Source organism: Schistocerca cancellata, chromosome 5, assembly GCF_023864275.1.
Source record: "Schistocerca cancellata isolate TAMUIC-IGC-003103 chromosome 5, iqSchCanc2.1, whole genome shotgun sequence".
NCBI lineage: Eukaryota > Metazoa > Arthropoda > Insecta > Orthoptera > Acrididae > Schistocerca > Schistocerca cancellata.
Window position 1 is genome coordinate 776,034,393 of NC_064630.1, and position 16,506 is coordinate 776,050,898.

At 38.2% G+C, this 16,506-nt stretch overlaps 1 protein-coding gene across 3 annotated transcripts in view; it reads left to right on the plus strand.

The window, feature by feature from the left end:
- LOC126187564 (protein bric-a-brac 2-like) overlaps window positions 1-16,506 on the plus strand; it is a 127,581-nt gene that overhangs the window by 106,270 nt on the left and 4,805 nt on the right. For all 3 annotated transcript variants that reach the window (XR_007537757.1, XM_049928720.1, XM_049928721.1), the window contains 2 exons: window positions 11,900-12,037; window positions 14,009-14,136. Coding sequence is in view for 2 of the 3 variants with exons in the window: in XM_049928720.1 (XP_049784677.1) it covers window positions 11,900-12,037; window positions 14,009-14,136 (266 nt within the window). In the remaining variant the exon portion in view is untranslated. Of the gene's footprint in view, window positions 1-11,899; window positions 12,038-14,008; window positions 14,137-16,506 lie in introns of those variants that run through there.

Consider the following 16,506-nt stretch of genomic DNA (forward strand, 5'->3'; position numbering starts at 1 on the left):
GATTTCCATTTGTATTATTTGGTCATTTCCTTTAGTTATTAAATCATCCTTGCCCGGACAGACACCCCAGTTTCCCCCTTTACCATCTCAGATAGTTTTTTAAAAAAAATATTCTTTGGATAATTAATTTTGAATATAACATGAAAATTATATATAATATATATCAGTAATTCATCTCTAACAGAAATTTTTATAATGTGAAAGCAGTTGCAGATCTCTGAATCTCCCACATAGTTTCTATAGCTCCCTGTTTTTTAATTCCTATTGTTATCAAAGAATTTTCCATCTACCTTTAATTCATCATTATACACTAGAAGATGGAGACAGAGAGAGAGAGAGAGAGAGAGAGAGATGCATCATGAAGGAATTATTCAAATGGGATGGAAATCGATGGATGTGATGTACATGAACGGATGAACAATTATAATTCCAGAAGAACTGGATGCTTTATTCAACAGAAAAAGCTTTACAAATTGAACAAGACAATAACATTTTGCTTCACATCTGGATCTTATGCCAGCAGTTATTTGGATTGGCATTGATTGATGGAGTTGTTGGGTCTCCTCCTAAGGGATATTGTGCCAAATTCTGTCCAATTTGCATGTTATATTATCAAAATTCTGAGCTGGTTGGAGGATTCTGCCCATAATTCTGCAAATGTTCTCAACTGGAGAGAGACCTGGCAACCTTTGTTGGCCAAGGTAGGGACTGGCAAGCATGAAAGCAAGCAGTAAAAACTCTTTCCATGTGCAAGGCATCATCTTGCTGAAATGTAAGTCTAGGATGGCTTGTCATGAAGGGCAACAAAATGGGGCTTAAAATATTACTGATGTGCTGTAAGAGTGCACCAAATGACAACTAAGGGGTCCTACTATGAAAAGAAATGGCAACCACAGCTCTTGGTTGTTGGGCCGTATGGCAGTGTATTCTACTCTCTCTCTGTCTCTCTCTCTATCTTTTTTTTACTCGCTGGATAATGGATAATGAATTAGAGTTTTTGAACTGGAAATGTTGTATGACTTTTGACTGTGAAGTCAATAAACTTTCTAGGAAATTTAATTGTAAATGTTCTTGGTTGTATTTTCTTCTCAATGGGAAATTTTACCTCTTCTTTCTGGTGTGATGGTTGTCTTGAATACAGCCACAGTAGAAGTTGCTAATTGTTGACTGTGTCATCTAATGAAAGGAACTCATATTTCAATTTGGTGAGATGAAAAATGTGTCAAATAAATAGACAGGCACTGTAATTCACTTCATTTTATTTATATTGACCCACAATCCAATATTATTAACAAAATTGTTACAACAAGAATAGATATAAAATGTTCAAAGTCTCTCTTCATCAAGACACACCACAGCCTTCTCCTTTTTTTTGCCAACTTAAAAAAAGTGATAGTCACATCTCTCTCTTATACAAGGGTTGTACCAAAAGTAAGGTTCCCAGTGAGATAAAAGCTCGAGTGAAGGTGCTAGGCTAAATCCGACAACAGTGCCATGCATAGTGATTCCCCCACTCTCGAACCCGCTGTTGCGACACACTATATTGCTCAGTGTTGGCTTGGCAGCCATCAGAGGTGGAAATGTTGATCGCTGCTCCCACCAAGTGTTCGAGCAGTACTCCGATTTCTCCACACAAGGAAGTTACCGCCTGTGGAGATTCATTGGCAACTGACTGAGGTTTATAGTGAAGAGTGCATGCCCGTTCAGCAGGTCTGCAAGTGGTGTAGGGCTTTTGCTGAGGGTCGCGTGGAATTTCACGATGAAGAACGGAGTGGAAGACCGCCGGTTTCAGATGCGATTGTCCAGAAGATCAACAGTGAGCTACTCAAAGATCGGAGGGTCACTGTTCGTGAACTTGTTGAACACATTCATGAAGCTTCCCACGACACAACTGAAAGAACTTTAACAGAAACATTGGGTTATCACCAGGTGTGTGCTCACTGGGTCCCCCGGATGCTGACTGTCGGACACAAGGAGCAACACCTTGACTGTGCTCACAAGTTTCTTCAACAATGTAAGGGGGGGGGGGGGGAGGGGGACAAGGAGGAGTTGTTGGACTCTTATCTTCACAGCAGATGAAACGTGGGTGTTTCATTACATCCCCGAAACAAAACAACAGCCTCGTCAGTGGCATCACTCCGGTTTGCCACCACCAAAGAAATTCAAACAAACGCAGTTGGCAGGAAACGTTATGGCAACTATGTTTTGTGATCGGAAGGGGGTACTCCTCATCGATTTCATGCAACCTGGGATGACAATAAACTCTGACAGATATTGTGAAACATTGACCAAACTCTGGCGAGAAATCCAGAATCACTGGAGAGGATGACTGACGGAAGGAGTAATGCTTCTTCACGACAACGCTTGACCCTATGTTGCTCGTCAAACACAGGAGCTTTTGTAGAAATTTGGGTGGACTGTTATGCCCCATCCCCCATTCAGCCCGGACTTAGCCTCCAGTGATTATCACCTCTTCCCCAAGCTAAAGGAATGCTTAGAAGGCAAACACTTCAAGAGTGATGATGAAGTCCGACCAGGGGTCAAGAGTGATGATAAAGTCCGACCAGGGGTCACATGTTTCCTTGGTTGGCGGGAGACTTCTTCAACTTAGGAATACAAAAGCTGAAGCACCATCTTCAAAAGTGAATCGAAAAAAATGGAGACTAAGTTGAAAAATAGACAAAAGTGTAAGCTTTTCAATTATGTATAAATTAATATCAAAAAGCAATGTCTTCTATTTGTAAAAAATATGGGAACCTTACTTTTGGTACAACCCTTGTAATAGCATCTCTGCTGCAATGCATCACTTCCTTTTTAATCTTATGTATACCTCTTTGGAAACATCTAGCAAGTGCCATTACACCTGCCCCTACTGTGGACTGTGGATTCATATACATAGCACACAGTAAAAAATTTCCTTTTCTTATTAATTTATACAAATTTATACATTTTCCATTTTTTACCCAGAGGGACAAGGTGCATCATCTGCTTTCATGGCCGAAGAGGTTAGAAACCTTTATTTTGGCTGTTCAACTGTTGGTATATTTGTCTATTATTCTTTAATATACTGTTTGACTAATATGTATCAGCTATGTGAAACCTAGTTTTTACCAAATTCTGTATATTTTATATATTTCACCAAACATTTTCTTACACTATATTAAAATTACAAATAAATCGATTACTTCACACATAAGGAAAATATTACAAATTTGTTTCATATCATCACACGCATTCAATTAAATATTTATCTTTATTTATTTATATGTATGACAATTCCATGTCTCTCCTTTAGTTTGCAATAACAATTTGCATTTTTTTCTGTCCTTTGTTTTTCTATAATCGTTGAGTTGTTGGAATAAGCTGGCTCCATTGTTTGGTGTTCCTCGTGGCTATTGTTTTCCACATCATGCAGAGCATTATTTGCCTGTGTGATGGAGTGTGAACAGTTGACACTGTCCACTTAAGGTAATTGTTTACACCTGCCTGTGGATTCTGTAAACTACAAGAGTCTCCACTGCGTCGTGAGGCTGAAGGACCCTGCTGGATCAGTTCCATCTAGATGAAATCGTCGTTGATGTTTTGGTGAGCACACATGTGCCACTCTTCCACTTATTCAGCTCGGCACTGAAGATTCACAGGTTTACAAACTATACATGAACACATTTACAAAGACATAAAACAAATAAAAGTCACACAAGTACAATTACAAGAAAATCCTATCTATATTCTAATTCAAGGTTCCTCATAATGAATTTTAGCTGACACCTTTATTTTTAGATCTAAGAAAATTTTCTCATTTTTATTGATTTCCGTGAGTGGAGAATTTACTTCTAAAAATATTTACATCTCCTGTAACAACATGAAAACTGATCTTATCATCAACACAATCAAGAGCAATTTCATTGCTGCGCAAGGAAAGAAAAGCATAGGAATTACATCAGGCAACTTTTATTTAAGAAGTTGGGTGACACATGATCTTGTTTGAGACTGGATCAGTGAAGTGTTTGGTCCTTCGGTGAAAAAATATTTGCTTGGAATGAATCTGTCACTCCATGCCTTGCTTGTTATGGAAAATGTTCCTGCCCATTCTCCAAGCCTACAAGTTTTTCTACCACTAGGAATGTACAAGTAATTGTGGTTCCAGCTAAAGTTATTGGAATATAGGTTTGTAACTTGATACCTTGTGACATTTCCCATACCTGTTAAAACGTGACAGTTCTGCACAGGTAAAATAGGTAGGTTTCGTTTCCTTTTTATTTCATTGAACAATCTGTACGAAACAAGATTCGTAGATGCTCTTGTGTCTAGTATCAAATGTACATCTGTTGTTCCTATTTTGGTGTCAACCTTCATCTGTACTTCATCATTTATTCCTTTTATATTATTTGTCTTATCTGTATATAGGTCATCTCGTGTATCAATTTCTTTGTCATACCTTAAGAAATAATTATTTATAAGCGTCATTCCCCCCCCCCCCCATTTTCGGTCAGTGGCAAGGGGTCTCAGCCAACCGATCGCCGTTTACCATCTGGAGAGGCATGTACAATGTGATCAATATTTTGCCATGTTCTATTCTGCATATAATCGTGGGTGGCATTTTGTTGATTTTCATTAGTATTTCTCTCTTGAAAAACATCTGTTCGACAGTTTCAGAATCCTCCGTTACCGTTATATCCATGGGGTGGCGCGTATGGGTGGCATCCACACTGTGTATTGCCATACTGATTTCTGTGACTACTGCCTTTGTTGTTGATTTGAAATACCGGTGCAGTCTGCCTTTTTTTACGTTAAATGGCTGTGGGTCAAAAACTAACATTCTTAAGTCTTTCCTGAATTCCCTGTGACTTGTATTTCTCTGAAAAAGATTGTTCAAATTCTCCATACATTTGACAAAGATCTGCCTCTTCAGCTGCCCACAACCCCCATCACCTTGGGTGAAACCAACAATGAACAGAATCTTGTGGTTTTTAGACCAGTGTTGAGGTAAAACATTTCTAAAAGCTCTTACAAAGACAACTGGTTGTATGTTCTTGAAGTCCAGTGAGAAGACTGGGAATTGTCTTTGTTTTATTAGACCCACAGCCATTATAACTGACAATAGGCCTGGCATTAATCACCAATTGCAACGCTGTCCTATGTCCTTTTGGAGGCAGCAGTGTTGCGTATGCTAAAACTGGCACGTATGTTTGATTGTCTGCAAACTGTCCTCCTTCGCATTTGTCCTAAGTTCGGAACGAATCGTATCTTCTATTGCTTTCATATCACTAGGCATTATAGCAGGGACTTTATGTTCTCTTTTGTTTATGATATCTTTAACCGCCTCAACATAAGTTTTTTTGTTCCCTGGCGCACTTTTCAACTAGGGCAGAATCGCTGTCGAAGGCACTGGCCTCAGCTCTCTCATCATCCAGTAAATCGCACACGGACTTCATTTCAGACAAGCGTGTTTGAATTGTTGTTACCACTTGAACGAAGTTGTCCTGTGCGCTGCTGCGAGTTCCTCTGCATAACGTGCACTTTGACCATGATCTTCACTCATAGTAGAAAGTTTTTGTATAGCTAATTGTACATATTAGTAAATTTTATATCTAATTTATTGGTTGCATTTGTCAACTGTCTCTTCAAACTAGTATGAAAATTTTTGAAGTCGTTCGAAAGTGTTATGACTTTTTGGTCTAAGGTACTGAGACTCTGATCTAAATTGCCTAGACCAGTGGACAGACACGTTTGTGATTTTTGTACTCAAGTCTGTACGTCACTCAGCATTCATTTTGTTAATTTATGTAAGTATTGTTCTATGGTTGATACCTGTGAATGATGATTGTCTAATGTGTGTATAGCCTGAGTATGTGTGAGTCCGTTCCATTCACTCAATATCGAGCTCGAAAAATTTGCTACGTCTGTTGCATTGTTTCTATCCAAATTATTTTGAAAACAGACATGTCCTATTGAGGATTGTGAATTAACATCGTCGACTGTTAGCTATGTGATATAATTTGGTCTAACATTATGTCCGTCCATTCACTGCAGTTGAGTTCAGTTGTACTACATGTGCAAACAAAGTTGAAACACGGCACTCTCGCTGATGGGAGCGCACGTAAAGGCATTTCTGATTTACAGTCGCTTCCCTCGGCCAGCGCGCCGAGTGTCAACTTTGATGCGGGATTAAATATATTGTTTACGATTGTGGTATTGCCATCCTGTTGCGGTGCATTGTCATTTTCATTATCTAATACATTATATTCTGATTCAGTATTTTCGTGAGCACTACCGTTAGTATTAATTTTCTCATTGACACTTGATTCCATTTTTACTGACAGTAAAAGGTACAACTGTAACTGAATTTTGAAATATAACAGGAACTCAATAGTCGTGGAAAATTTCGCTCATGATATACGTTCGCACCAAGATGGTGTCTTATTATTGTCACTGTTACACATATGAAAATTGCTTATTATTGTAATGAAAATCAACCCTACCATAAATATTGTTGCTTGCAAAAAAGTTTTAAGCAGGTTAAGGATCAGGATATTGTAGCTAAATTGCTGTTGCATACCATAATCAGTGGATATTCTTGATCCTACCCTCTGTTGATATCCTTCTGTTCACATTCACTAAAGTTCAATTACTTGTCTCACAGGAAATTTTCTTCAGTGTCCATAATTTTATTCGGTTTTTACTGGTAACATTTTCTGTTTCTCATTGTATTCTCATTGTCGAACATATGGAACGAAGACAGAATACAATTAGTATTTCAACAATCACTGTTGCAGTAACATTACTTAAAATCAAAGGGTGCATGATCTGGTTTCTGTTAGGTCACCAGTGTATTCTATTAAATTTATTTATTTGGCTATTGGCTGGATAATGAATTACAGGTTCTGAATTGGAAATGTTGTATAACTTTCAACTGTGAAGTAATAAATGGTAGTTAATAAAATCCTATTATGGTCGGCTGCCAAACAAACACCATGTTATTGGTTTTACCTCATCTTTCTGCTGCGGTGATCATCTTGAATAGATCATCTTGAATAGAGCCGCCATAGAAGGTAGTAATTGTAGACTGTGTTGCCTAACGAAAAACTTATATTTCAATGCGGTGAGATGTACGATTTGTCAAATAAATAGGCAGGCACTGTACTTTACTTCACATTATTTGTATTAGCCCAAAATCCAGTTATTATTAACAAAACTGTTAAAATAGGAAGAGCAATAAAAAAATGTTTGCATCCTCTTCATCAAGACACACCACAGCCTTCTCTCTTTGCTGCCAGAAAAAAAAAGTGACAGCCACATCTCATTCGACAGTACCATTCTGCTGCAGCACATCACAGGCACCTAGGGCTTGCAGACATGAGGACCCTCTATTACCAAGCAGACTGATAGAGGTCTTTAAGGCCTTGCTACCATGATCCTTCGCATGTTCAGAGTGCCCATTTCTGCTGCTCAAGCTTCAGTCATCAGTGATATTTCGTATCACTAGTTTTACAGAAGAGACTTAACAACAAGAAAGGATCTGCCCAACATCATCATCATTCAGAATTATAATTTGAACAACAACGGTGTGCTACACCATGAAGATTGTGTTAGTATCGACTCATGAGTGGCACATATGAAGGAAACTTAATATTTTATGAAGTTATATAAGGTACAGTGTACTGCCTGAGTGTCCCCAACTAGATGGACATGATTTTTATTTATTTATTTATTTATTTATTTTATTTTATTTTTCCAAATGAAGCATGTTGTAGATTCGTAAATACCCACAACTTGAGTCGGTAGCAATATGGTACCCTCACGCCCTCTCACTATGCTTGTAACTGTATCAGGTCACACTTATTAGTAACGTATGTGCATCACAATAAACTCTTACAAACATCTGCCTTCTGTCAAACATGGGTGCATAATGCTCTTCCTCAGTAATGAAATCCAACACAGTTTCTGATGACAGTGAAACTGTATTTAAGGATAAAATGTTAAGTTACAAGTTCTCACGTAATGCACTGTTAAACTAAACTCTGTCCGAACAGTCCTCGGAGGCCCAACAGTACTGACCGACTGCCGTATCATCCTCAGCCCCAAGACGTCACTGGATGCAGATATGGAGGGGAATGTGGTGAGCACACCTCTCCTGGTCATTGTCAGTTTTCTTGACAGGAGCCCCTACTTCTCCATCAAATATCCCCTCAATTGGCCTGACAAGGGCTGAGTGCACCCCACTTGCCAACAGCACTCGGCAGACCGGACAGTCACCCATCCCATTGCTAGCCAAGTCCAACAGCACTTCACTTTGATGATCTGATTGGAACTGGTGTCACCATTATGGTGAGGCTGTTGGCATGTAATAGATTGCACCTCTCACAGATTAATTGAGTATTAATCGCCATCTTAATGTGCAGGATCAGGAGAAGTGTTCGATACAAACTGTTGGCGTTGGCTGATGTCATGTCACCTTGTGGTGTATATATTTACAGTATTGTTGTTAGTTGGTGAAGCCAGTGAATGTAATGTTAAAAACGACCAGACTGTGGTGACAGACTGATCTGTAGCTTCACCTGAGGTCTATGAGATTGGAAAGTGATATTGGTTGTGAATGTTGATGTCAACAAATGTGATATTAAAGAAATCTTGCAGGAGGAAGGGGATTTATCGACATAAAAAACTTACATTATGGACAGGTAACAATTTTAGAAATTTCTTTCTAGAACGAGCAGAAACTAGCAAAATACACAAAGCAATCACTCATATAAATACATCGGCTACACCACTGAAATTTCATAACCACTTCTACAACCCTTTAGATCACATAACATCAACAGATACGAAGAAAGTAAATTGAAAAAAAGAAAACACTACATGGCAAGCACCCGTATCATCTAACACAGCCACACATCGATCAAGGCGCATCCAACACATGGCTAAGAAAAGGTGATATATACAGTGAGATGGAAGGATTCATGATTGCAATACAGGATCAAACAATAAACACCAGATATTACAGCAAGCATATTATTAAAGATCCCAATACCACAACAGATAAATGCAGACTTTGCAAACAACAAATAGAAACAGTAGATCACATCACAAGCGGATGTACAATACTAGCAAATACAGAATACCCCAGAAGACATGACAATGTAGCAAAAATAATACATCAACAGCTTGCCTTACAACATAAACTTATAAAACAACGCGTTCCCACATACAAGTACGCACTACAAAATGTACTGGAGAATGATGAATACAAATTATACTGGAACAGAACCATTATAACAGGTAAAACAACACCACTTAACAAACCTGACATCATACTCACCAATAAAAAGACGAAATTAACACAACTAATCGAAATATCCATACCCAATACAACAAATATACAAAAGAAAACAGGAGAAAAAATTGAAAAATACATCCAACTGGCTGAGGAAGTCAAGGACATGTGGCATCAGGACAAAAGTTGACATTATACCAATTATACTATCAACTACAGGAGTCATACCACACAATATCCACCAGTACATCAATGCAATACAGCTACATCCAAACTTATACATACAACTACAGAAATCTGTAATTATTGACACATGTTCAATTACCCGAAAGTTCCTAAATGCAATATAACATTTACCGTACAGTTAAAAGGAAGTCACGCTTGATCAAGATCCACGTCACTTTCCTTTTTTGACCAGACATAACGTCTGAGAAAAGAAAGAAAGAAAGAAATAATAATAATAATAATAATTGTCAGTAACATCACGTTACAGTCGCACATTGCTTACTGCATTTGTCGCATGTTTCAGATGTCACTGGCCAATGTCAATGACTTGTATTGAATATTCCTCTACATCTGCACTGCATTTCATGAGCATATACAGAGCTTCAGAAAGACCGAGTGTCACAGGATTTTAACTTACAGAGATAATTACAGTGAGTAGGAAATGCTATTTAGTATCCATTTGAAAAAGACTACTTCAGTATCACTTCGATGGAAGCTTATTCTGTGTGTCTGATGACATATTTTGTGTTGAGTATGAAGTACACCTAAGGAAAAAATGCCAGGTGGGGCAATTGAAACTACCCACAATGGACATAGTCTTTAACCCATGACATAATTAAGCAGTGACATATGACATACATTCACAAGCAGAAGGAACAAAATACTGATACTTGTTTTGCATCAATAATATATTTGGGGTTCATCTTGTGAGTCATTTATGTCCACCATTCTAAATGCTTCAGTTAGTTTAGCAAAATGAAGAGCATTTAATCTGTGACAATTACAAGGGTATATCTATTCAAGCTGCATGTACAAGGCATCAATACAAAATATTAATAACTGAAATAAAATTCCTGGGAGAAAGAATATTCAACACTGCAGTATTTTAAAATATTTGAAGGCACACAAATCATCATTGGGACATTTGGGTCAGAATGTAATTTGAATTACTTTCAGCGAGAAATTAAGTTACAAATCAGCATAAACAATCTTGAAAGAAACAAAAGCTACAGCCTCCTAACATGCACCTATTAAAAAGTGCAAAAAAACATAAATATTTCATCTACATTACATTCTTGCATGGTCAGTGGTGGGGAGGGGGGTAGGGCTGTTGTCAATCACTATCACACTCTTTGTTGTAGACTCCCCCTGCATATTTTGTAACATATATGTACATAATATGCCTCAAAATACTGGCCTATGTCAGTTATCTAATATAGATTCTCAGAATTTACCTTGCAATTTCACTTTTTATGGTGAAAGGTTCTTAAAAAAACTACAACATTAAATACAGTGTGAATGTAAACATTAGGTAATGCCATAGGTCAGTCTATTGCCCCAACTTTTAACTCACAACCACAATATCACCTTAAACCTAACATAGAACTTGGGCTATGCCATAGATCAGTCACCACAGTCAAGAATTCAGGGTGTGGTGGGGTCCAATATCACCCGCTAGCTCCTTTTAATTCACTACAATTTCGTTTAAATCAACACCTTCCTTTTGGCGACAGCATTCATTTACAGTTGTGAGCTTTCCAAGTGAGTACTGAATCATGATGACGTCTCAACAGAAACATCTGTCGTGTTGCTTGGTAGTTCAGGCCCCCCCCCCCCCCACCCCCCACCCCCACCCCGTTCATCGCAAAGGATCACGGTAATGAGACCATAGAGACATCTATTAGTTTGCTCAGTGATAGAGCGTCCCCATACTGGCGAGCCCTAGATGCCTGTCAGCACATTGCTTCTTCTTTTAGCATCTTACATATACCTCTTTGAAAGCATATAGCAAGTGCCATTACACCAGATGAAAGTCAGATTGCTGTTCCACCACTGTCCAGAGCTCTCCATATACGTCTTCAGCCTGACTAGAGCAGAATTGTCTTCGATAATGAGTCCTGCTTCAAAGTGAACCCCAGTTTACCAGCGAAAATGTGTATGGAGACGGTGTGGATATTGGAGGTGTGCCAAGCTATCACCAGATGTATGGCACAACAACAAGGACTGATGGTCTGGGGTGGCATTTCTTTTCATAGCGGATCCATTTTGTTTTGTCACCTTACATGGAAAGCACTCCTGGGCTTACATTTGAGCAAGATAATGCCTGCTCACACAAGGTGAGAATTTCTACTGCTTGTCTTCATGGTTGCCAAACTCTGCCTTGGCCAGCAATGTCACCAGATCTCTCCCCAATCAAGAACATTTGGAGTATTATGGACAAGGATCTCCAACCAGCTAAGAATTTTGACGGTCTAAGGACAGAATTTGGCACTATATCCCTCAGGAGGACATCCAACAACTATGTCAATCAGTACCAAGTTGAATAACTGCCTGCACAAGGGCCAGAGGTTAACAGAGTGTTGGGCTCTGGGCTAATTCTATTGCTCTTTGGTTTTTCAGGTTCCGAAAACTGCCATCTGGAGAAGGTTGCAAGAAGCACAGAAAATGCCATCAAAGAACCATGAGCAAACTGCTGAGACTGGAGTAAACACAGCGATGGAATCAATCCAAGAGCAACCAGAATTTTCTTTTCATGACGTAGGTCACATTAATTTTGGAGATAATTTGTATGTATGAGGAATAAAGTTTAATTATCACCTCCAAAAAATAAAATCATTTAATTAAATTTTAGTTTATTTACAGTTATGTGTCTGCGGTCCTGTTACATGCCTCTAGCAGTGTAGGTACTGTGGCACAAGGATTTTAACGTTTACCTTGACTGCAAATGAATACCTTCAAGCAGTTACATAACTTTATTTCATGAAGGTGGAAACTCTCATATAATATCATGGATAATTTAATCAGAAATGCAGATATATCATACTTCTGATCTACATACAGTCTTGTGCCTTCTGCATTATGCAGAAGTGAACCCACAAGTCATACACAATTCATAATGTATTTAAAAAGAAAGATGATGAGACTTACCAAACAAAAGCGCTGGCAGGTCGATAGACACACAAACAAACACAAACATACACACAAAATTCTAGCTTTCGCAACCAACGGTTGCCTCGTCAGGAAAGAGGGAAGGAGAAGGAAAGACGAAAGGATATGGGTTTTAAGGGAGAGGGTAAGGAGTCATTCCAATCCCGGGAGCGGAAAGACTTACCTTAGGGGGAAAAAGGGACAGGTATACACTCGCACACACACACATATCCATCCGTATATACACAGATACAAGCAGACATTTGTAAAGGCAAAGAGTCTGCTTGTATCTGTGTATATGCGGATGGATATGTGTGTGTGTGTGTGCGAGTGTATACCTGTCCCTTTTTCCCCCTAAGGTAAGTCTTTCCGCTCCCGGGATTGGAATGACTCCTTACCCTCTCCCTTAAAACCCATATCCTTTTGTCTTTCCTTCTCCTTCCCTCTTTCCTGACGAGGCAACCGTTGGCTGCGAAAGCTAGAATTTTGTGTGTATGTTTGTGTTTGTTTGTGTGTCTATCGACCTGCCAGCGCTTTTGTTTGGTAAGTCTCATCATCTTTCTTTTTAAATATATTTTTCCCACGTGGAATGTTTCCCTCTATTATATTCATATCATTAATTTGAACCCAACAATTCATAATGTGTTTTACATCAGCTGATAAGAGTCTGTAGGCACTGAGACACAGTCTAAGATAATTTTATTTAGTAAATTTCATGTTGCTAGTATTCTGTTGCAACATATTTATTCCTTGTAGCAGTAAGTATTAAAAAAACTAAGTAAAATGGTAGAAAACATTACTGGGCTCATTTCAAAGGTGCTCACTATTTTACAACAATGATAATTCCAGGATGGGAACTACAAAAAGAAATGAGGAAAGGCATCACCTCTCTTATTGATAATTGATATATGGCCTTTATCACACAAAAATAATTAACTTTAAACTCTCCATTCTTTTTCAGTGTAAGTACACACGCACACACACACACACACACACACACACACACACACACACACACAGAGAGAGAGAGAGAGAGAGAGAGAGAGAGAGAGAGAGAGAGAGAGAGAGAGAGTTTTTGCTTTTGTGGACCTCAGTGCGAAGACTGGTTTGATGTTCCTCTTCAAGCCAGTGTATCATGTGCAGGTCACTTCATACCTGCATAACTACTGAAACCTACACCCATTTTAACAGGCTTACTGTAGTCAGACCTTGATCCCCTACCCGTGTCCAGCTATCCAGATTTACGCATCTGGCCATCCAGATTCAGGTTTTCTGTGATTTTCCTAAATGCAAATGACCTTGATGTCGAAGTGACATTAAACACAATCTTCCTTCCTTCCTTGCTCTCCCTCTACAATGTTTAACCCTACACACTTACCCCCAATACTAAACTGACAATTCCAAGATGCTTCAGGATGTATCCTATCAGCGAATCCTTGCTTTTTCTGTGGACATAGTGTTAACATAGTCCAAATTATACTGGCTCTTAGGTTGAAAATCAGTTGGAAATTTCTTTCCCTCTAAGTTATTAATTAATTTAGTACATGAGCTACAATTAAACGCATTTTTTTCTTTTCTTAGGTTTCAACACAGATACCTGTGACATACATTGATGAATCAGATTTCCATGAAACATCCCTCATCATACTAACCACTGACATGGACAACGGTGTAGAATTACAAGAGCAAAATAATTTGCTGATGGAAAGGTAATGAGCTACAATGAAACAGGTGCTGTAGTATAAGTTTTTATTAGTTAAAGAAACTCTTAATATGAGAACATCAAAATGTTACAAAAGACGCCTTTCAGCTTTTATTTTCACACTAACAAATTCAGTTTTAAACATTTTTTCCACTAAGGTTCATAATTCTTTATTTCTTCTCCTTTTAACAATGATGTATAGCAGTTTTCATGATTCATGGAAATTTTATGATGTGTATATATGTAGAACAGCAGGAGGGTCAATTAATCGTGATGATTTATAAAATATTTCTTTTTCATAATTATAAAAGTACTTGCATTGCATTTTGCTTTGGTCAACAGAACACTGCCTGATGATGTACGCTTTGTGCACAAGGTCAACATGCCGGTCTTTGTCACATAGCTTATCAGCTGTGTTTCATTTATTGGTGTTATTACTCTCCCCATCAGTTAGTGTTGTATTTTCTTTTTTCCTGTAAAGGGGTTTTTCAGGTAAGGCGGGAGAGCAGTTTTACTAATGAAGAGGTATTTTCAAATATTGAATCAGAAAGAGACTTATTGGGTTCAGATGGTGATTTTCTGACAGAGACAGCAGATGATAAAAGATAATGAGACTGAGGAGGAGTTACTGTCTGCAGATGTCTCTCCATGACAGTTCTGGCTGTTGCAGTTCGAGAGTCAAGTGCCACAACAACAGTGAAGATGGCAGCAAGAGATAGAATGAGATGGGAGTTTGTTAACACACTGTTGCTTGGAAGAAGGGCTGCTTTTGAATGTCGTGAAGGAGGCACAAGGGCCCATTGCATATGCAATGCACCAAGTAGATAACTCCATCATCAGTGCCTTCTGACTTGTTTCATTGATGCTGCATATTCTTAAAAAAACCACACAGAATCAAGTGCTCAGAATGAAATGAAAACATCCTTTGACTGTGTCATTTAATGAATTGGAGGCAGTCACTGCTATTGTATATGCTAGAGGTGTTTCCTTCGATCTTCTTTGGTTGCGCTCCTCCGCTTTGATGCAATGTCATCATAAGCCCAAATAAATAAATAAATGTCAAATTAGAATGTACAAAGGTAACAATACCATTGAAATCTGTGAGAAACAAAAACACCATCTGTGGAAAATAAATACAAAAATGCTTGGAAACTAACAAGTAAAATAAAGAATAAATATTAGGACCTTTCGAAATAGGTCACATTGCTGAATAGAAAAAGCAACATTTTTGTACCCACAACAGTAAGCTAAAGGTGTTAGAACTTTGAGCGAAAGATTTGATTGAAATGTGTACACACTGCAGAAATGAAAAGAACAAATATTGACCTTATCTTCACTCTTTCAGATATGATTTTTTTTTCTGGATGAAGAAAAATTGTTCTTTATGTGGTCATACTCCTAGGTGATTTTTTAATATTTTATATGCAAGATTTATGGAAAAATATGCACCCATTTTCAAAACATACTTTGTACACATGGCTTGGTTTTGTGAACTAAAATAACTAATTATGAAATGTTCTCTGTGGCAGTAAATAGTAAAATGATCATTCAGTAATTGCCCTGCAAAAACAACAACAATAATATTCGATTATACAGTGGAATATAGTGAATCAACCACATCTGTGTATTCTGGTGGTCGCGAGCTGCTACACATTGCTACGCTGACTTGCTGATATTTTCTTACTAATGCCCAAGAGTTGGCAGCACTTGTGCATGATGGAAAGGTGGAACATTCAGAAATGTGTGCATCAGGTTTCCATTGGGAAAAATACTTTTGTTGCAGCTAAGACACAATAAAAATTAATGTGTACAATTGTAGCCAGAGGGCCTGAATGGGTTAACTGAGTTGTAGATTTTTAATACGGATCTCGTTATGGTTTAGATAGCCACTTCCAAATGTTTTTGGGATATTCAGTTCACCTGTTTTGTAATGTTAAACATGAGTTATTGAAATCAATTTAACAACGGTCAGAAAGGATAAGTTGCTACTCACCACATAGAGGAGTCACAAACAGGCACAATGAAAAAGAATGCTAGGACATATTCAGCTATCGGACTAAGTACTTCATGAGATATAGACCACAAAAAGCTACACATAAAGTACACCCTACACACAAATAGTGTGCGAGTTGTAATTGCGTAAATACGTGTGAATTTTCTGTGTCTGATGAAGGACTTAGTCCAGTAGCTGCATTCTTTTTCATTGTGTCTGTTTGCCACACCACACTCCCATTGTTGTTATTCGAGCCTGTATATTCCATTGTCTGAAATGAATTTAAGTGGCTTGTCCATGGATTCTTGACAAAACATCATAATTATTTCAGAAGAAGCAAAGTTTTGTTAATGTATCTTGAGCTTCTACTACACCTGACCAAGG